This window comes from Juglans regia, chromosome 7 (assembly GCF_001411555.2).
Source record: "Juglans regia cultivar Chandler chromosome 7, Walnut 2.0, whole genome shotgun sequence".
In the NCBI taxonomy this organism is placed as follows: Eukaryota; Viridiplantae; Streptophyta; class Magnoliopsida; order Fagales; family Juglandaceae; genus Juglans; species Juglans regia.
Genome location: NC_049907.1, coordinates 49783588 through 49804242, shown reverse-complemented (window position 1 = coordinate 49804242; position 20655 = coordinate 49783588). Strand labels below are relative to the sequence as shown.

The 20655-nt window shown below is 37.8% G+C and overlaps 2 protein-coding genes across 5 annotated transcripts; both read left to right on the top strand.

Annotated features, from left to right (window-relative positions):
• Positions 1-3986: 3986 nt before the first annotated feature.
• Positions 3987-14979, top strand: LOC109013068 (ribulose-1,5 bisphosphate carboxylase/oxygenase large subunit N-methyltransferase, chloroplastic). Of its 3 annotated transcripts, XM_035692117.1 has the most exons (15): positions 3987-4201; positions 4461-4570; positions 7692-7755; positions 7850-7960; positions 8245-8304; positions 8776-8883; positions 10084-10153; positions 10789-10829; positions 10932-11012; positions 11087-11122; positions 13079-13162; positions 13277-13410; positions 13879-13967; positions 14133-14281; positions 14445-14979. In XM_035692117.1, exons 1-15 carry the CDS (start codon positions 4091-4093, stop codon positions 14619-14621), a joined length of 1425 nt encoding a protein of 474 aa, XP_035548010.1. In that variant the 5' UTR covers positions 3987-4090; the 3' UTR covers positions 14622-14979. The 3 variants fall into 3 exon arrangements, with proteins under 3 accessions (XP_035548010.1, XP_035548012.1, XP_035548011.1); XM_035692119.1 differs by lacking the exon at positions 8776-8883; XM_035692118.1 differs by lacking the exon at positions 10932-11012.
• A 325-nt stretch (positions 14980-15304) lies between these two features.
• LOC109013071 (serine/arginine-rich splicing factor RS2Z32-like) lies at positions 15305-18794 on the top strand. Of its 2 annotated transcripts, none has more exons than XM_018995016.2 (7): positions 15305-15437; positions 15825-15939; positions 16647-16686; positions 16816-16911; positions 17543-17739; positions 17819-17896; positions 18106-18794. In XM_018995016.2, exons 2-7 carry the CDS (start codon positions 15833-15835, stop codon positions 18512-18514), a joined length of 927 nt encoding a protein of 308 aa, XP_018850561.1. In that variant the 5' UTR covers positions 15305-15437; positions 15825-15832; the 3' UTR covers positions 18515-18794. The 2 variants fall into 2 exon arrangements, with proteins under 2 accessions (XP_018850561.1, XP_018850562.1); XM_018995017.2 differs by having other exon boundaries at positions 15322-15437; positions 16440-16686.
• The last annotated feature ends 1861 nt before the right edge of the window (positions 18795-20655 follow it).

Here is a 20655-nt window from a genome sequence, read left to right as displayed (position 1 = left end):
AGAAGAAGGGAAGGGTTGGCTTCTTGGGAATGGGTTGGCTTCATGGAGAAGATGTGAGCATGAGAATTCAAATGAAATGGTACGTTTCATCTCCACGTGGGCACCGATACCCCCAACGATTCACAAGGGCAGTTGCATACATCACTTTTCAAATTAAAATTCGTATACTTTTCAAACAATTATGCTATAGATACTCGTTGTTGGGTCGAAATTGTTTGACGTGGCATTGTTCACCTTTATATTATTATTAAAAAAAACTCTATTTCAAGAACCAATCTCACGAAGCCAAACTCATCCCTAATATTTTGCATCTCAAACTTGTCTTCATCGACAAAATCAGACAAAATATAGTATAGTTTTTTACCACAAAATCACAAATCATTGTGCCTCTACTCTCTCGTTCTCTCCCTCATCCATTGCTCCCGTGTCTTTGTCGAGTTTCTTCCATGAACCTATTCTCTCTCTGAAACAAGATATAGTAACTTAACGAAGAGGAAGACTTATAATCAGGGAGAAGTAGAGGGAGATTATAAAAGAGTCGCAAACGTTTCCAAATCTGGCTCAAACTGTGACCTTTTTCTCTTTGTTCGGAACCCCAATTTGGGCGTGCATCCTCTCATTTTTCTCTCTCGGGGCCTCAAGTTCTTTATCCTCATCCATCTGGAAAGAAACTCAGGGTTTGCACCTTGAAATCTTGCAGGGGAAACCCAGACGTATAAACCGTGTTCGGATATGGAACATGCATGGGCATGAAGGAATTGAAACCCCTTGAAGTAAGTCCAGAAAGAAGCTCTAAATTAGAAAATTGAAAGGTAGTGGAAGTAGCCATAGTAGAAATTCGGTTCTTGTTGCAGTTTTCAAATAACCAAAAGAGAAAGATAAAGTGAAATATGTTAATTGAAGAACTAATAAGAATTAAATCCAATTAAGTGGGGACTTGCACTGAGCACTAGCCATGAACATCATATTTTTTACCAAAAAAGTGCCCCAATAAACAAGAAAAACAAACTAGGAGTCTAAACTATTCTCACAAAAAGTCAGACCCTGAAAGAAAATCATAGTCTCAGACTGAATCAAGAACCATAAGACCGAGTATTTGGATCTATCTACTTGCGGCCATTGAGCGGTGTCCATGGATGCAAGTATTGGAAGATCATGACACAAGGCACAATCGAGCAAATGATGTCTAGCTTCAAAGATAGTAAACTGGACTTTTTTTTTTTTCTTGAAACTAGTTTTAAAAGCAGGGAAAATGAATGTTTAAGACGGTTTGGTTGGCCGTTCTTGGAAAGCTTACTAAAAGGGTAAATCAAAAGGTGCAAACGCACCATTTAGCTAAGCGTACGTGGAACCCCGGGTACGTGGGAGGTCCCTGCCCCGGGTGAAAGTAGAGTTTTTGTTTTTCAAAAGGAATTTGGAAATTTCGTATTTTCTCTGCCTCAATACTAAACAATTATAGAATTAATATTGATTTTTCATATACAAAATAACATATTTTAGAGATTGTCTTTGTCATTTAAGAAAAACTCTCACATTGAATTATACATTTTTGAATAAAAATTTATTATTTTTATATATATTTTACAATTAGTACTCACTACATACATTTGACATTAATAGTACAAATATAATAATAAAAAAAATATAATTTTTTTATATATCATATTTAAAATATAAACAAATGATACAAAAATATAATATATTATAATAATAAAAATGAAGGTGAATGTTGTTTTGTTGTTAAGGGAGATTGAAAATGAAAGGGTGATGAGAGAGTGAGTGGGAGGAGAAAGGAAAAAATAATAAAATAATATTTAAAAAGTGAATGGTATATCTCTAAATATGTATTGACATTGTTTATAACTATGAAAATATTTTTATATGTATAATACAGTAGTCAATTTAATAGTCTAGTTATACAAATATGTATTTGTATTTACATATAGATAAACCAATATCAATATAGTGTGGTTTAGATTTAGAATTAAGATCAAAATATATCAACTCACTCTGTACGGAGAGTTCGTCCAGTATTCAAACGGTCAATGTGAAATTATAAAGATGGTTTTAGTTCCTTGGTTTCATATCACGACAAACTTTCACTTCACTACCAACCTTTTTTTTTTTTTTTAAGAGGAAAGATTAAACTGAACCAACTTTTTCAGGAAAGGAGAAAACACTCTTCATATTTTCAAGAAAAACGCTATATGCAACCGGGAGGAGTAACTACAGGAGAACCGTTGCCCCTATAGAAAATGAAACGAGGCATTTTGGCCCTTTTTTTCTTCTCTTCGTTTTCAACCCTCGAACTCGTCTCCCTCAATTCGTCTTCAACCCCTTCAGCACTCCAACCTCCATTCTTCTTCAACCCCTTTAGCACGACGACTCCCTACCGTTGTCTTCAGCACTCCATCATCCATTCCTCTTTGACCATTTCAGCACTCGTGTATGAGGAACCTCGCCGGTCATATTGTTTTGGGAAATGTCCAAATTTGTCAAATTTCGCAAACCCATAAAAGAGTCCGAGATTTCACTATAAAAACACTAGAGCTTTGCAGAAGAAGTTGCTCGAGCTTCTCAAGCTTCCCAAAGTCACTGGGAAGCTTACTGACTAAGAATGCATTTTGAGACAAATCAAGAACAAGAAGAAGCTCGATGAAGTTATCAAAAACAGCAAGGTAGACTACTTGAAAGCAAGTTGCTTCCCAAGTTGAGTACTTCAAGGTTCTGCAAGGAGCCCATGCTTTCTAGAATATTTCCTTCAATATGGTTTCCATTGAGATCAAGCACTTTCAAAGAACTAAACTGAGAAATCTAAGATGGGGATTGAACCCCAATTGAGATTATTACTGAGATTCAGAGTCTCCAAAGCATTGCATTTAGAGAGATGAAGAGGAATGGGTTGTTTAAAAACATTGTCAACAAGATTGAGGTGAGAAAGATAGGGGGAGCTCACAGATTGAAGAGGAGATTTCACCATAAAGGTTTAAGTTTTGAAGGTTTAGAGAAGTAACAGAAAGTGAAGGCGTGGATACGTAGAAGATACCAGTCCAGTTAGAGAGAGCATTATTGGAGTCTTCAATGGAGGCCTTGAAGGTTAAAAGGATATCTGCCTCAAACGGTTAAGAATAAAGAACAATAAGATTGGAGAGAGAATAAGTGAGTATGTGCAGGTAGTGACCATTGGAGGTGATTGTGAGAGACCTTGGAATATATGCAATCGGGGAGATCTGGAATATATGATGACGGCGACCGCAACAACCTTTGGTCCTACTCACGATGGCGACCACGTACAAAATGTTGGGATCAGTTGAAGACGACGCCACTCAAAAACATGAAGACAAAGACACCTTCCACGAAATTTCCCTCTAGTTGCCTGTAGCATAACTGCCCTACATAAATAGATATGTAGGGAGTTCCCAAACCTCACATTTCCTGATCAGTCCATCCAAGGCGAACTCTCTATAATGATATATTAATAAAAATTTCAATTTCTTAGAATTACCATCTTTTATAAATTTTGTAAATATAAAAAATAATTAATTAAAATAAATTCAAAAAATTTAGTAATTTTAATCATGTGATTGGAATATTTTTTGGGTAGGTATTAATTGCAATGATTAGCGAGATTTATAACTATAAAATTCTCAAAAAATCAAAACCATCTCATTTTACTTTAAAATTTAAATACACAAAATTTTAAAAATGATTTTGTCTTATTTTAACGCAATAATTTTACTATTATTTATAAATCATCTAAGACATAGGTTGTGTTTGGATGTTGAAGTGAGTTGAGTTGAGTTGAGTTGAGATGATAAAATATTGTTAGAATATTATTTTTTAATATTATTATTATTTTGAGATTTGAAAAAGTTGAATTGTTTATTATATTTTATATTAAGATTTGAAAAAGTTGTAATGATGAGTTGAGATGAATTTGGTAACCAAACTCACCCATAATCTCAAACTGAACATCCAAACGGGTATAGTCAAGTTAAGTTCGTTGGGATGAAATAATATTTTGCGCAGACGCCCAAGTTCTTGAACTCTGGAACGAAAACGTTTTTGGCTCTGAAGTTTGAACACTGCAATGCTCAGGGGAACTCGAATCCCGAACCTCAGGCCGTATCAACGTCCACTCTTCTCCGTCCCTCCCAGTCTCCGCATTAAGCTCAAGTTCACATCGTTATCCGGACCCCAGGTTTCGAATTTAACATCTCTCCCTTTCACTCTCTGCTTGGTTCCCTGAAAAATTTGTATCAATAGCAAACGCTATCAAATTTAGAGTCCTCAATCCAATTATTTGTGTCAGTGTATGCATAGGATTCCCTTTATTGTCGTCGTTTTTCCCAGCAACCAAACGGTGGTGCCAATGTAGGTTCATTTAATGCCAAGTTTGTGTTAGCTAAACTAATTAGGGTCTAATTAATTTTACATGCTGCCGCGTTGTTGTGTGGTAGGGTTCCCGCTCATTGGACGAGGACTCTGACAATTTTCTGCGGTGGTTGGAGCAAAAAGCTGGCTCTCAGATATCATCGGTGCTTTCGATTGGCAAATCTGCTTACGGCAGGTTCTTTTCTTTCTTTTTCTTACTAGATATTGTTGCTTATTTCTTTACAAAATTGGAAAGAAACTCTAATTGAAACACTACTAGCATCTTGTTCCTATTGAAAAACGATAGTTAATTCTTAGGAAACTTTGAAAATTTGGAGCAATCATTCTGGTCACCAGGTATATTGATTATTTTAACACTACAAACCTTAGGGACTCGCTAGACTTGTGGGAGTCTATCGGTGCTTGACAGCCCAACCCGTCGGTGCACCTTGTGTGCACTGCGAAGCCCCTCATGCCCGTCGGAAGCACATATAGATGTGTGGCTCTGTGCAGCCAAAGTGTATAAGGAAATAAAGTTGCGCCTCTGCTAACAGTTGCTGGCTTAGTGGTAAGCGCTTGATCCTAACAGTATTGAGTATGAGCTAGTGTCCATTCTTTTGCTCCTATCTCATCCTGCTTTCATAACGGTGTCATAGGTTAGGCATGGAAAATAGTGTTTTGTTAACCTACTTTGAAATTGTCTTCAATGGGAGTTATATTAAGTTTTTGCTTATAAAATATTGAATTGTTTGGAGGCCGAAGCTTGATGCCTTGCCTTTTGAGGCAATTGACTCACAGAGAGCGTGTGATATAGAGAGACCTTCTGCGGAAGAAGAGATTTACAAAGTCATCTCTGGTATGAATAAGGATAAAGCACCGGGTCCGGATGGTTTCTCAATGGATTTTTTTCAAACTTGTTGGGATATTGTGAAAGGTGATGTAATGCAGGTCTTTAATGAATTTCATTCTTTCCAAAAGTTTGAAAAATCTTTCAATGCGACCTTCATTGCTCTCATTCCCAAGAAACACAGGGCTTCGACTATTGAGGACTTCCGTCCAATAAGTCTGATCAGTAGCATGTATAAGATTATTGCAAAGGTCCTGGCCAACCGGCTTAGCCCGGTGTTAGAGCATATCATTTCTAAGTCTCAGAACACATTTATTCGGGGGAGACAAATTCTTGATTCGGTACTCATTGCAAATGAGTGTTTGGACCACAGACTTCGGGAGGGAGGATCAGGTGTTGTTTGCAAGCTTGACATGGAGAAGGCGTATGATCATGTGAACTGGGAATTTCTCTTATACCTGCTTGAGAGGTGTGGTTTTGGGGTTAGATGGAATTCATGGATGCGTCATTGTATTTCCACGGCCCGATTCTCAGTTCTAGTGAACGGCACACCTGCTGGTTTTTTTAATAGTTCACGGGGTTTGCGGCAGGGAGAATCTCTATCCCCACTTTTATTTGTTATAGTTATGGAGGCGCTAAGTAGGATGATGCAGACTGTTGTTGGAGGAGGGTTTTTAGTTGGTTTTCAGGTGGGCAATGGCTCGGGTGGCCCTATTATCATTTCACATCTCTTTTTTGCAGATGATACTTTAGTCTTCTGCGAAGCAGATAATAGCCAAATTCAAACACTACGAGCATTGCTACTTTGCTTCGAAGCAGTGTCAGGGCTCAAAGTGAATCTAGGTAAGTCTGAAATGGCTCCTGTGAGTGTAGTTCCTAATATCCTTAGTTTAGCAAGCTTGCTGGAATGTAAAGTGTCTTCTTTTCCAATGAAATATCTGGGCCTTCCATTGGGAGCAACGTTTAAGAATAGAGCTATCTGGGATGGAGTGGTGGAGAAGATAGAGAAAAGGTTGGCTGGATGGAAACGGGTATATTTTTCAAAGGGGGGTCGCCTCACTCTTATTAAGAGTACACTCACTAACTTTCTCACATACTTTCTATCCTTATTTCCTATGCCTGCAAGGGTGGTAAATAGGATTAAGAAACTTTTTAGGGCATTCTTATGGGGAGGCATGGGGGAAGAGAAGAAATTTCATCTGGTTAGATGGAAAACAGTTTGTGTCTCAGTTGTGAATGGAGGTTTGGGAGTGTGTAACTTGAGGACTTTTAATAAAGTTTTATTGGGAAAATGGCTTTGGAGATATCACTTGGAGGAGGGAGCATTGTGGAAGGAAACTGTTGATGCTAGATATGGCGTCGCTAGGGGAGGGTGGTATTCCAACGAAGTAAGAGGGGAATATGGTGTGGGTTTATGGAAGTTTATAAGGAAGGGGTGGCCATGCTTTGCAAATCAAATCTGTTTTGTAATTGGTGAGGGCAATCGAATAAGTTTTTGGCGGGACATGTGGTGTGGAGATCAAACTTTAGAAAGGGCTTTTCCGGCTCTATATCGTATTGCAGTTAATAAGGAGGCGTCAGTAGCGGAAGTGCGACTATTTTCTCATGGCTCGTATCAGTGGAACATTCTCTTTAGTAGGGATTTACATGACTGAGAATTATCTATTGTTGCAGATTTTTTCAGATTACTATATTCTACAAGGACCCCTATAGCACAACGTGATCGTTTGAAATGGAGATCTAACAATCACAAGTTATGCACAGTGAAGGCGTATTATAATATCTTGACATCTCAAGATAATACTCCGTTTCCTTGGAAGAATATTTGGAGGTCTCGTGTGCCTTCTAGAGTAGCCTTTTTTGTTTGGAGTGCCGCCCTTGAGAAGATATTGACCACGGATAACTTGAGAAAGAAAGGATGTGTAGTCATGGAGTGGTGCTACATGTGTAGAAAGAATGGAGAATCGGTGAACTATCTCTTACTACATTGTGAGGTAGCAAGGGCATTGTGGGATGAGATTTTTCAAATGGTTGATTTAGCTTGGGTTATGCCTATGAGGGTGGTGGACCTGTTGGGTTGTTGGAGGAAGATGCAAGGTTGTCATCAAGTGGCAATGGTGTGGAAGATGATTCCGTCGTGCATCATGTGGTGTATTTGGACGGAAAGGAATGTGCGCTGCTTTGAAGATAAGGAACGCACACTGGCCGAGTTGAAGAAATATTTGTTCCACACATTATTGTCTTGGCTTTCCGCCATTGTATTGCAGGGGGGCAATGTTCATGATTTTTTGTCTTTAATTTATCGCACGTAGAATGTATTTAGGTGTTCTTCCATATACTTTCTGTGTACATGGGCTATGCTTATTTCATTCATATGTATAATATTGATCTTTTACTTGTCAAAAAAAAAAATATTGAATTGTTTGTTTTTTCAAAATCAGTTTGAGTTACATCTGTTTCCCGCATGCAGGTCTTTGTTTGCTTCTAAAACCATACAAACTGGAGACTGCATTTTGAAGGTTCCTTACAGCGTGGTATCAATTGATAAGCACTATTGTACTCTTTTAAGGCACGCCTTGCTGTAGTAGAAACCAAATGTACTTCGTGATTTCTCTAATTGATTTGCAGCAAGTAACACCAGCTCATCTTCTTCCGGAAATCAAATCCTTATTAGGTAATGAAGTTGGGAATATCGCAAAGCTTGCTATTGTTATTCTTGTTGAGCAGAAATTCGGCCAGGTAATGTTATATTTCTTCTTGTAAGCTCATATGAATGTTTATATCAATATAGGTTGTGCATAGTTTCCTATGTACTCTTGGGCTATGCCTACTTTCTCATTAATAAAGTTCTTGTTTACTGATAAAAATAAAGCATATTTTCATGTTCTTGTATGTTTGAGAATGCTATTATTATTATTATTTTTGTTTGTATATCTTGTTGTGTTGTCTCTTTCCTTTATTTGTCAATATTTGAGGAAATAAGAACTGAATGATTTATTCTGTATCCATTTCTTTCATTACAGAAATCTGAATGGGCCCGTTATGTCAGCCGTCTTCCTCAGCCCGGGGAGATGCATAATATGGTAAGTGTTTCCTTTGTTCATGTTGCATCATAAATATTTTCTATAGAAAAAGCCTGCAGTCAAGTGTTCACTGGAATCATTTATGTGGAAATGTGCAGTCTCTGAAAGGTAGGGGAAGTGCAGGCTATAATACTGCTAAAAATGACTCTCTTGATTTGTACATGTATTGAACTCAGCAATGTGGCGACCTCCATTTTATAATGGCTTTTTCTTAAATAGATAATTGGATGCCATGTCATTATTAATAATTTAAAGTACTCTAATTCATGACAACCATTTTGCTCTGTTCAGTTGGGAGGGAGAGGTCTGAAGTTCCATCTATCGAAAAAAGAGAATTTGTGAGGGGGATGTTTCCCTTATTGTAATATTATAAGAAGTGAAAAAAGAACCCTGTTTTTTATTTAGTTAGCAACGTAGCCTCTATATAATTAGCTTCCATATATCTGATGTATACGGTTTTAATCTTTGGAGATATTTTGGAGTGAAGCTGAGTTGGAGATGATTTGTCAAAGCTCGGTTTATCAAGAAACAATCAATCACAAATCTCAAATTAAAAAGGACTTTTTGGCAATCAGGCTGGTAACGGGTTCAATATGTTTTTTCCTTTTTATTTCTTTTGATTTCATTTATACATGGTTCTGTGTGTGTGTGTGTGTGTGTGAATCAATATGCATGTGTATGTTTGATTACATGTGTATGTGTGAATCAGTATGCATAACTTTTTATGGCTAGGGAATCCTGCAATCTTATTCCCACCTTTTCTGGTTTTTATTAATTTTTACACTGATTAATATTAACTGATAAAGCAGATGGTGAGTGATCCAGCATGGGGTGACAGGGCTAGTTTGGGTAGTGGAGTAATACTCCACTACTATTAATTATTTTATTATTACATTTCACCTACTATTCATTACTATTCACTACTATTAAATATTTTGTCATTACTGTTTCACTACTATTCACAAAATATATAAGATCACCTCACTACCCAAACACAATCTTAAAGAATGGCAATACAATGAGCCAATTACTCTTGTCTCAGTGGTATATGCTGTAACAAACACATTCTATTTCGCTTAAAATATATTCCATGTTCTTGAGAACATTCATCAGCTTCAAATATTTCAGCGCCCAGATTTACACCCTTATGCAATTGTTGGTGAAGATTGGGGACACTAGTGCATAAAAATGGACATCAATTGTGGCAATGTCACTCTTCATTCTGCTGAACTACTGTTTCTTTTTATGATTAATAACTTCCGAACTGAACAAGAATGAGGACAGGACTATGGAAATAAATATGCTTTACTGCCATCAATGTCCTAGAAGTGCGACTACTCAGAGAAATCAGTTTTTTTTTTCCTGTTGTGGTTTGTTTGTTTGTTTCTTTTTTTTTTTTTTTTAAATCTTTTCCCCCTTTTTGTAAGATTTGAAGTCGAGATCTATCCCAGATATATTCCACTGCTTACTATGTGATCCAAAGCTCGAGGAATATGTTATCATTAAATGCAATTTAATGTACTTATCCAAAAAATTAATATATTGGGTTGTTTTTTGTTCGACAGAATCAACTGACCAGAACTACCAATCAATGAATTCAAAGCATTGGAATATCAAATAGTGCAATGTACATATTAATTAGAGGCCTATCTTCTATGAAATTTTGTTGAATGTATTCATATAATGGCTTTTTGCATATTGATTCTTTGTGGTCTTTTTTTATCAGTGATATACAGACTCTTTCTGATTATGTTAAGACATGCTTTATGATGCTTACAGGCTCTTCAATGTTTCCCCGAACTTTTTGGAGATATCACACATAAGGATTTCATGCACGCATGTGCCTTGGGTAAGTATATTCAGTTGGAATACATGTTTTCCTGTGAAGAACATTCAATTCCTGCTTCTGAACCAAAAAAAATTGCATAGTTTAGTCTGTTATGACTAAGTTAATAGTTAGTGACCAGAATTCTGATCACCATAAAATTGCATCTTGCATAATATTGACACACTGAGTTTATCAAGTGATTCTGGTGTTGATGGACCTCAGAATGCTCCTTTCTGCACATATTTGGTTTTGTATTTAATTGTTATTTGTGCAGAAACCTTCATCTTTCTACCGTCAAACATGACTTCAAAATTACATGACTTCAAAATTTTTAAGTTTCATTTTACTTGGTAGATATTGTGATATTGTTCTATAATCAAACCTCGAAGTTTCTTTAATCAAATGCAATGCAATTTTGGGTAGAGTCAGCTGGTGGGTCATTTTGAATAATTAATTACTCATTTCTCGGATTATGAATTGCCCATTCAAAACCTAGTTACTCATCTTGAAAGTTATGTTGTTGCTGCTCATTAGAGGCTGTAGCGTTTTGTTATTCGATGCTGATGCCAAGTACTACCTAATTTTATGTTTATATAAGGGTAACGTGGGATTGTATTCTAATAAGTTAATCTGAAAGTTTATTCCTAATTTGACAGTTGGTTCTCGAGCATGGGGAAGCTCAGAGGGATTATCCCTGGTATTGATTTTATGATGACGTGTGCACTTTTCTGGAGGATTAAGAGCAATTACTCTTTATACTCTTTACATAATTTCTCTTTCCATTATAATATATTTGTAGATTCCATTTGCTGACTTTTTAAATCATGATGGAGCTTCAGAATCAATTGTATTTAGTGATGATGACAAACAAGTCTCAGAAGTACTCTCTCTCTCTGTTTGTGTGTGCACCTGCGAGTTAGGTATGGTCTTGTCAATTTTCACTTGTCTGTGCAGGTCATTGCTGATCGTAATTATCATGCTGGTGAACAGGTCAGATTCTACATATAGGGATTTCTTTTCCTGAATTTGGAGAGTTAGGTGTTTATAATTTTCCTCCTGAAATGAACCCCTAGGGGTTGACTCAAGTGGTAAAGGCCTTGGGTTTGGGGGTATGCTTCCCCCAAGGTCTAAGGTTCAAATCCCTTTAGGTGCAAACAATTTTTAGGGTCCATCAGACTGAGAGATTTTCTCCTTGAATTATCAGAGGTGCACTTGCGAAAAGTTCTTTGCCTAGGGCCTGTGCACCTTCGGAATCAGTCGGGATGCTGTTCTTGGACAGCTGGTGCCAACAAAAATAAAAATAAAAAATTCCTCTTGAAATGACTGTTGCATGTGTTCAAAATTTTAGCCTTTTGTTGTTCTATACAAGCAGTTGGTGTGTATCATCTAGAGTTGAAACTTGACAGCCTTGTGCTGCTTTTGTCATGTCTGACACTTTTGTGGGGAATTTACACTATCATACAGGACCATCTTCCCCTCCCCCCCCCCCAACCAAAACCTCCCGGGGGTGCGTGAGTGTTGAAGGTTCGTCTAATGTTTTTCTTTGGAAGAAGGTCTTACTAACGTATCCTGAATTGAATTCTAGTCTCCACAAATGACCAACTCAACTCAGTATTTTAATAATTATTTTTCTTTTTCTTCACCACTCTTTTGCAATACCTAATTACATGGAGTTCTTCTATTGTAAGATAGGTATAGAACACACCATCCACATCACTTATATGGTAAGATTTGATTTGTAAAATTCAAATTATAAAATTTATTTTCCAATTCAAATTGTCATGTAAGTGCTTTGCTAGGTATGTCATCCATACTATTTTGTAAATAGAATTTTTCATTACCATGAAAGAGAGACTAACTTTTGTATGTCTTAATTATATGCATATTTTAAATTGTGCTTTTACATTGTATGCACATTGATGATGGATGACAGCATATTCATGTAGCAAAAGATTGTGAATTTTGCGTAACTAAGGGTGCTACCTTCCCTCCACACCCACGTGGGCAGGGTGGTCATTTTCCACCCTGCCTGTATGCTTTTTGCCCTTCAAAAATCTGCCATGACCGTCGCGCTCTCGATCTGCCCCAACCCTCTTCCCAAAACTCATATAGAGACAACTCTCGGCCCTTTGCTATGCTTCTCTTTTGTTGTCTACATTACAAACCGACAGAATCACAGATCCATCCCAAAATCTAGATCAAACTTCAAATACGTAGATAAAACCAGAAATTAAAAAAAAAAATAGTGCAAACAACTTACCCTTGGTCGTCAACCACATCTTGGATGTGGGTCTCTGTGTAGACCCACGACCAAGTCATGGTTGTTGGTTGCAAAAACCCACCGTCACTGCTTGGCTGTGGGTCTCTGTGCAGACCCACGACCAAGCCATGACTGCGGGTTGCAACCAGCTCGAGAGACCGACGGCCATAGCTGTGGGTCTCTCAGCTACAACCAGCTCAAGAAACCTACGACCATGGTTGTGGGTCTCTCGGCTACAATCAGCTTATGTGAGCCACGACCCAGGATTTGCAAGAAGGTGAGAAGCATGAGAGAAAGGAGAGGAGTGAGTGGTAGGAGAGAAAGAATAGAATTAGGGTTTTTTTTAAGCTTAGGTGGGTGGGTACCCATGCCCACCACCCACCCATTTGCTTTTATCTTTAAATGAATCTGCCTGCAGTATCGGACGTTACCCTTGCGTGTCGGGCTGCTTGGGTCGGCAGGCCGGATTGCGGTTGCCCGCCACCCAAGCCCTATGCATATCATTCTAAATGAGGCAAAAGTTTGAAGTGCTCTAGAATTTTGTATTGTCTCCTTGTTATTTTGTTCCTACATGCTAATAAATTAAACTATGTACTGTCAAGCTGTATGCTTGCACTACATGGATAGTGTTGCACAATGGATTTCCCTAGTTACACTTTGTGTTTTACTTCAATACATTTGTATAGGTTTTAATCAGATACGGAAAATTTTCAAATGCTACCCTGATGTTGGACTTTGGCTTTTCTCTTCCATACAACAAACAGGACGAGGTAAGTCATAACTTTGGAATTTCAAAAGTCTATTGGTGTACTGTTTTACAATGGGATGATTTCCATACAGTGGAGTTCTGCTTTTTAAGTGCTGTACCTGTTTATTGTTATCAGGTTCAGATCCAGTTTAATGTACCTCATCATGATCTTCTGCGTGAGAAGAAGATTGAATTTTTGCAAAGACATTGCACCCCAATCGCTAAAGATGTCAATGGTTTCAACTCGTCTGTGGAATCTTTCACAATCAAGTTGGTTCTTTCTGATACTTGTTTCTTCGAGATCAAATGCCACTTGATGTTGAATGATAGTGTAATTTCATGGGCTTTTTCAGTCCAATTTAATAGAATTAAAAATAAACAGATTAGTGGAAAGCTAGAGACAAGAGAAGTGGCAGGAGTAGCTCCTAGGATGAAGCCGACCTGGCCAATATAATAGGCAGGTGGATGTGTCCACCTCAGAAATTAGTTGTCTGTCTGATGCAGGTGTAGTACCAACAAAGTCAAGTGTACTGAAAATTGGTAGTTCTTTTGTTTAAAAAGAGTATGAATTATAGAATGGTTCCACCCCTCAATGATCATCCAAGCCAATAGCTCTAAAATTACCAATGCCTGTAGTCACTGAACACCCTCAGAAATTATGTTGTCCATCTCGATTTCTTTCCAATGATTTCTTTCTTTTAAGTAGGTTTTTCTTTTTAATGACTTACACTCACATAGGGAAGTGGGGTCTGCTAAAGGAAAAGGAAAAGGTCTCCCTCAGTCGCTCCGTGCATTTGCTCGAGTTTTAGCTTGCACCACTTATGAAGGTGTGTGTTAAATTCCATTGTTCTTGTATGGACTAGTGTTACCTTATTATTTGCAGCCTTCTGCAATTGTTGCTTTTGTACTTGGGGGCGATGCCTATTTTTCATTATAAATAAATTTTTTGCTTACTAAAAAAAATTGTTGCCTTGTTATAATTGAATATTCAGAACTTGGTGATTTGGCCAAGGAGGCTGCACAAAATGATGGCAGGCTGGCTAGACGTCCTTTAAGTGACAGAAGCAAAGAGATCCGGGCACATCAGATGTTGTTATCACGAATCACTCAATTAATTGAGGAATATAATGCGGCTATTAAGGTAAAGACTTGAAAGAGATTTATCTCACACTTTGATTCATACGTTGGTGTACTTTTGAATCTGGCCGTAAAGTTAAGTTCTTACCCTTGATCTTCGTTGTACCATCATTGCTTGTGTTAATAGAAGAGTTTCCTTTATTTTGGGGGTTCTTGCATTTGTGCAGTCATTGGTGCCTATCAGCTTCCCTCCCATGTGTGAAACACTTGCTCGTAGGAGGCAAATGGCTCGAGATCTCCTCAATGGCGAGCTTCGGATTCTCAAATCTGCTTCCGCTTGGCTGAAGAACTACTGTGCCACCTTGACTACATTCACCTGCAATTGCGAGAATATTAGTGATTAGAGAACTATTCCCGGACGAACTTGGAGAGCTGTCAGATACCCAATATGACAATCCCGCGATCTTGAATTTTGGTCCTTAATAACTCAAGTAAAAATTACCCATTTGGGAAAGTGCAACACGATCTTCATTTTCGTAGAATAATTTGTTTAAAATGAAAATTCAATTTATTAGCTTCATATGCTGCTCCTTTTTCCAGTAAATGCTATTTTAATCGACAGGAGATGATCTTCGATTTATGAACTAAATGAGATGATGTTTTAGAGGTATAAATAAGAGACTAGAGTTGGTATTGAAAGAGTGAGAGTTAATAATAAAGATGATTAATCCTTTGGCATCCAAGTTTAAAATCAACTTTTAGGCAGCAATATTTCATTTTATTTCGTTATTATAATTCTTTTAAATTTTTATATAACATATAATAAATAATCTAATTTTTTTAAATTTTTTAAATTTTTAAATAATATTAATATTAAAATTAATATTTTAATAATATTTTATTTAACTTTTATTTTTTCAACTCACTGTCAAAATACCACCTTAATTTTAAGAAAAAAGCTTATTATTGTGTAAGTAAGTGGGACCGAAACTATTAAACCCAGGATAGTCGACTACAACTACTTTGCTTGCCGAGACTTTTCCTTGTATTTTCAAGGAAAAGAAGGGGCTTTTACTTCACTCAACCAGACTTATCCACACCGTTCCTTTCTCTATAAATACGAAGAGAGAATTTGATCACCTTCCTTTGTCTCTCTCTATCCTGCCCGTCTTCGAAACAAATCTAGGGTTCTGACTTCTGAGGCTTCGTTCTCTCTTCAGGTAAGTAGCGCGCCTTTCTTCTTTCTGTAGCCTAGGGTTTATCCCCTGGGGATTTTTCGCCTCTTCACCTTCTTATTTTTTCTTCGATTGAGTTTGAGTTTCATCATTGAATTATTCTGTCACCGAAATGCAAAAATGATGAAGTTTTTGGATCTGGTTTTCTCTTTCCCGGAAAATCTTGCAATTATATGGAAAAAAAAAATTCAGTGTTTTTTTTCTTTCCCTCCTAAGTTGTTGTGATATTTCGCGTTTTGCTGAACAGAAAAGGGTGAATGAAGTAAATCGCCGTCGTATTATATGTGTTATCGATGTTTATATTCGTGCGTGTGTATAAACCCCTATGCATTCATGGTGTTGGTACTTGATGAGCTAATTCATATGCTGTAGGTAAAAAGATGCCTCGGTATGATGACCGCTATGGTGGAACTCGTCTCTACGTGGGACGCTTGTCCTCGAGGACGAGATCGCGTGATCTTGACGACCTCTTTAGCAGATATGGAAGGTATCAAAGACTTGACTTTCTTCTGTTTTCGTATGAATTCTTTGCGTTTGCCAGAAGAGTACCAACTTGTAGCGCCTGCATTGATCTAGTTTGTATTTAACACCGAATTGTGACGGTCCTTTAAGCCGTTCGAACTGTCAGCCTTCTAAGGAATTACTTTGCTTCTAAAATTGTTTGAAGTTTACATATAATGAACCATTATGAAATCTTTTATTGCACCTTTTATTTATTTATTTTTTTTGTTGCATTCGTCTCTGCAATTGATATGAATGAAATCCATATCTGTTGTGGTTATGAAGTTCTATCTTTAGACTTCTTCCGGGTTATTGGTGGTCATGGACATAGGGCCGTGAATGGCTAGGTGTGTGGGAGAAAATGAGGACTTTGCCAAGCCCTTTTGTGCTTGTGCTTGACATTTAAATATTCATTTTATATCTGTGTGAGAACGTTGCACCCCTCCACGGGTCTCGTGTGGTTTAACTCGAATGATCTTCTTGAAGGTTTCTTGGCTTTTGCCTAACCTGGAGGTCTATGGTGAGAGGGTGAACCTTGGTGGATTTGGCAAGTCTTTCTATAATGTTATTGCGTGTTTTTATGGAAATGGCAACATCTCAAAGTGGTGTTTAGTTCATCTGTGAGGGCGAAGTGTCCACCCTTCGATACTTGTGTCTTGATGGCCTTACTGTTTCTGGCACCCGTTTACGCAGAGTACGCGATGTGGATATGAAGCGCGACTTCGCCTTTGTTGTATGTATTTCGATTCTTTGTCCTATTCTCTCACTCATTTTTTTTCTCATGCATGCGGTCCATTCACATCGCTCCTTTTGTATGTATGATCTTCTCTATGTTCTTCCTTTCAATTGCTGCTGATCCCAGGAATTTAGTGACCCACGAGATGCTGAAGATGCAGTATATGGTCTGAATGGCCGGGATGTTGATGGAAGCCGCCTCATTGTAGAATTTGCGAAGGGGGTAAATTAATGGAATTTATTTTACCAAGCAGCATACTCTTGGTAACACTTTAAATATTTTTATTTTTGGAAGCATGCGCATAGTACTATTTTGGTTTTTTTCCACATCATGGGCCCTTGCTTTTGGTAAAATTGGGCATGATATAACTCATTCAAGTTTATTTTCCCCAGGCTTTTATGTAGATCCATTTGAATGTGCCGCATTTATCTTTATGCCTCTTTGACTTGATTAAAATTTTAGATTCAATATGTTTTTCCCTACTACATCTGGATTTCGTGGTTTATGTTTATGGTGTGATCTTAAATTAAATTTGTAGAGGTCGTGTATATGATAATGGTTCAACTTATTGGCCTGTCACCTTGTCTAGATTACAGAATTTAAAGAAGCATTACCAAACTTTGTTATGAATAAGTGATGTTATAGAAGAAACTATAATATTCTATTTTTTCTTGAAACTGATGGTTGAATTAGCCAGAACAAGGTCATGTTTTCACTTTTTATTAAAAAAAAATTATCCTTTGCTTTTGTGGTGTTTGCATGCTGCTACCGTTCTTTTTTCTAGAGTGTTGAAGAAGATTGTTTAAGGTAGAAACTTAAGCTATGCTCATATGGTTATTTGGCTTGTGTTTAGGGGCCACGTGGTCCTAGTGGATCTCGTGAGTATCTTGGGAGAGGTCCTCCTCCCGGATCAGGGCGCTGCTTTAATTGTGGAATTGATGGCCATTGGGCTCGAGATTGCAAGGCTGGGGACTGGAAGAATAAGTGTTATCGCTGTGGAGAAAGAGGCCACATAGAAAGGAATTGTAAGAATAGTCCTAAGAAACTTAGGTACTCTCTCACAGAATCTTTCTTCCTTCTGCCACTTTTATATTTCTGGAGTTCATTCAGCAAGAAATTTCTGGTGCAGACGTGGGCGGAGTTACTCAAGGTCACCGAGTCCTCGACGTGGCAAAAGTCGTAGTTACAGTAGGGAACGTAGTTACAGGTATGTTCTATCATCATCCTTCCTAGGAACTTTTGGGCCCAGCATAAGGTAAGCTATTGAGATTAATTTATCTATTTTCGTGATATATGAAGATTTTTTATGGTTGTATGGGAGGCATTGTACAAAACAATAAAATGTTATGCTCATTACAGAATGCCCACACGTACTTTAATTATCCACTGGTGTGTAATAGATTTCATTTCTCACAGTCGATCTAGATCGCCTCTGAAGAGAGAGAGAAGCCTTGAGCAAGTTGAAAGAAAATTAAGGAGCCCTCGTGACAGCCGAAGCCCTAAGCGGCATAGGAGCTCGCCACCACCATCTAAAGGGAGGAAGCATAGTTCTACACCTGATGAGAGGAGCCCAGAAGAACGAGGTAGCCCATCCCAAAGGGATGGCAGGCTGGCCAATGGGTCTGATTACAGTGGCAGTCCCAGGGGAAAGAGCAGAAGCCCTATCAACGATGCTGATGGAGAGGCCCCCCGGGAGCGGAGTTATAGGAGCCCTGCTGAAGAAAATGGCCAGAGTCGCAGCCCTAGTCCTATCCGTAGGGACGACAGGAGCCCTGTTGATGATGATGATAATCATGGTTCTCTGAGGGGCAGTGAGTCAAACTAAATGAATTTTATGTGAAGAAAGTCAACTTAAAACCTATGTTTGCTAAAGGTTTCTACTGCTTTGTACGGATAGCACTTGTATCGAATCTTTTTAAACGTGTTTGAGATTTTCATGTACTTTTTTTTGTCTGGAGGTACCATTTGGAACAGTTCCAGTGATCTTAACTGTACCATGTCACCACAATTTGGCTTCATTGTAGGCTTCGCGGTTTTCTTTCTGGAGTCGAGAGTTTCGATTCCCTTGAGGTCTACTTTTAATGCAGGATGGCGTTGGTCATGCATGTCTCATGGCTGTGCAATTCATGGCGGGATACTTTCTGGATGTAGATTTGTAGACCGGGGAATCTCAACAGTTGGCTTTATTCGCGTGTCATGGTCATTCTAGTTTACAGGGTAGGGATTCCTTCGACTCATGTCTCGCGGACCTCCGTTGAATGCATTAAACCATCTATATGGATAATGTTTTCTGAGGATAGCGGGGTTCCATGCCAGTAATTAATTATAATGCCGAGCTACTGCCAAGCACTTCGAAGATGAAATCACTTTTCGTACAACTCAGACGACACTACTAGTGAGATAAAATCAGTTAAATTACCAAAACTTCATACACCTTGAATTAAGGGTGTGCATCCGGACCGGATTTTTTTCCGGTCCGGTCCGGAACCCGGAAATCTGGGTGTATCCGGGCAGTTATCCGCCCGGATTACACCCGGGCGGGTGAGGAGAATCTGGATCCGGTTCTGTGACCCGGTTATCCGTAACCGGGTCATTTAAAAAAAAAAACTGGTTCACTTTGTTCGCAAAATCTCTAACTTTCTCGATTCTTCGAATCCCGTCTGCCTTTCCCCTTTTCGAATCACTTCTGCCTATTCTCTTCGACGCATGCATCTCTTCCTTTCCGAATCCATTCTCTTCTCCTTCTCTCTTTGACGCATACGTCTCTTCTGCTAAATCCCTTCGTCTTTCGAAATCATTTGCAGTTTGCGCATTTGAGAGAGAGACGCGGAGGCTAACATTTCTGAAGTCTAAGCTCGTAAGGTATTTTTCTCAAGCCTTTCTCTACTCTGTTAGTTTCTGTACGGTATGGTCATCTTTCTTTCACTACTTCGTTAGTTTCTGTAAATGATGTGTTTCGGGATTTTTGATTATGAGTGTTGGGTTTTTTTTTTGTAAACGATGGGTGTTTTGGAATTTTTGTGTTTTAGGGTTTTATTGTATTTTTGGGTGTTTTGGAATTTTTGTGTTTTAGGATTTTATTGTATTTTCGGGTGTTTCAGATAGTATGATATTTTAGCATTGGGCATTGCTTTAGTTATTATAGTTAATCAAAAAGAAAGGAGGATCCTGATGGAGGCAGAAAAAAAGGCAATAGCAATTAGTAGTTGATTTTTAAGTAAATTGGACACTCAGCAATAGCAATTTCAGTCTATTGCTCTATTGGTGGTTCACGATTTGTCACTGTATTTTTGTCTATTGCACATGATTTTTATTTTTTAAAATGAACATAACAGCACATATAATGAGACTCAATTATGTTCTAGGCCACATGAGAGATTAACTGTTGTGTATGTGTATGTGTATATGAGATTAAGTGACTCTACAAAGGCCAGATCCAAATTATTTATAAAAATAAACTCTAGTTTTTTCCCTGGATGAAAAGGAAAAGAGGAATCAAAATAAACTCTAGTTTTGAAATCTTCTGTAGGAAAAACAGAGAAGTAAAATGAAAAGACTGGATTTTGGGCAATATAGATGAACAGACAAAATGAGACGCACAACTAGTAACCTTTTATGTGCATTTGCTATGAGTTGTGCCTAACTAGTTAAGCATCTTTGTTCATCAGTAAGTAGCAAAAATAAGTTTTTCCTTTAACTTTCAACAATCTTGTTAAGCATTGAGTAAAAAATATTTTTTTTTGGATAGGGGCATTGAGTTAAAAATATGGAGTTGCACTGAATTTATTATATTTGATGAAATTCATGGGAAAAGGATATCTTGTCATTGATTTCATTATTATATTTGAATGCACAGTTTAACAGGGAACCTATTGATGCAAAATTCAGACTTCCTGAACCAATGAATATGCCAATCTTGAGTGCTGTTCCAACTATTATTTCTCATCATCTCCATCCAAATGATTC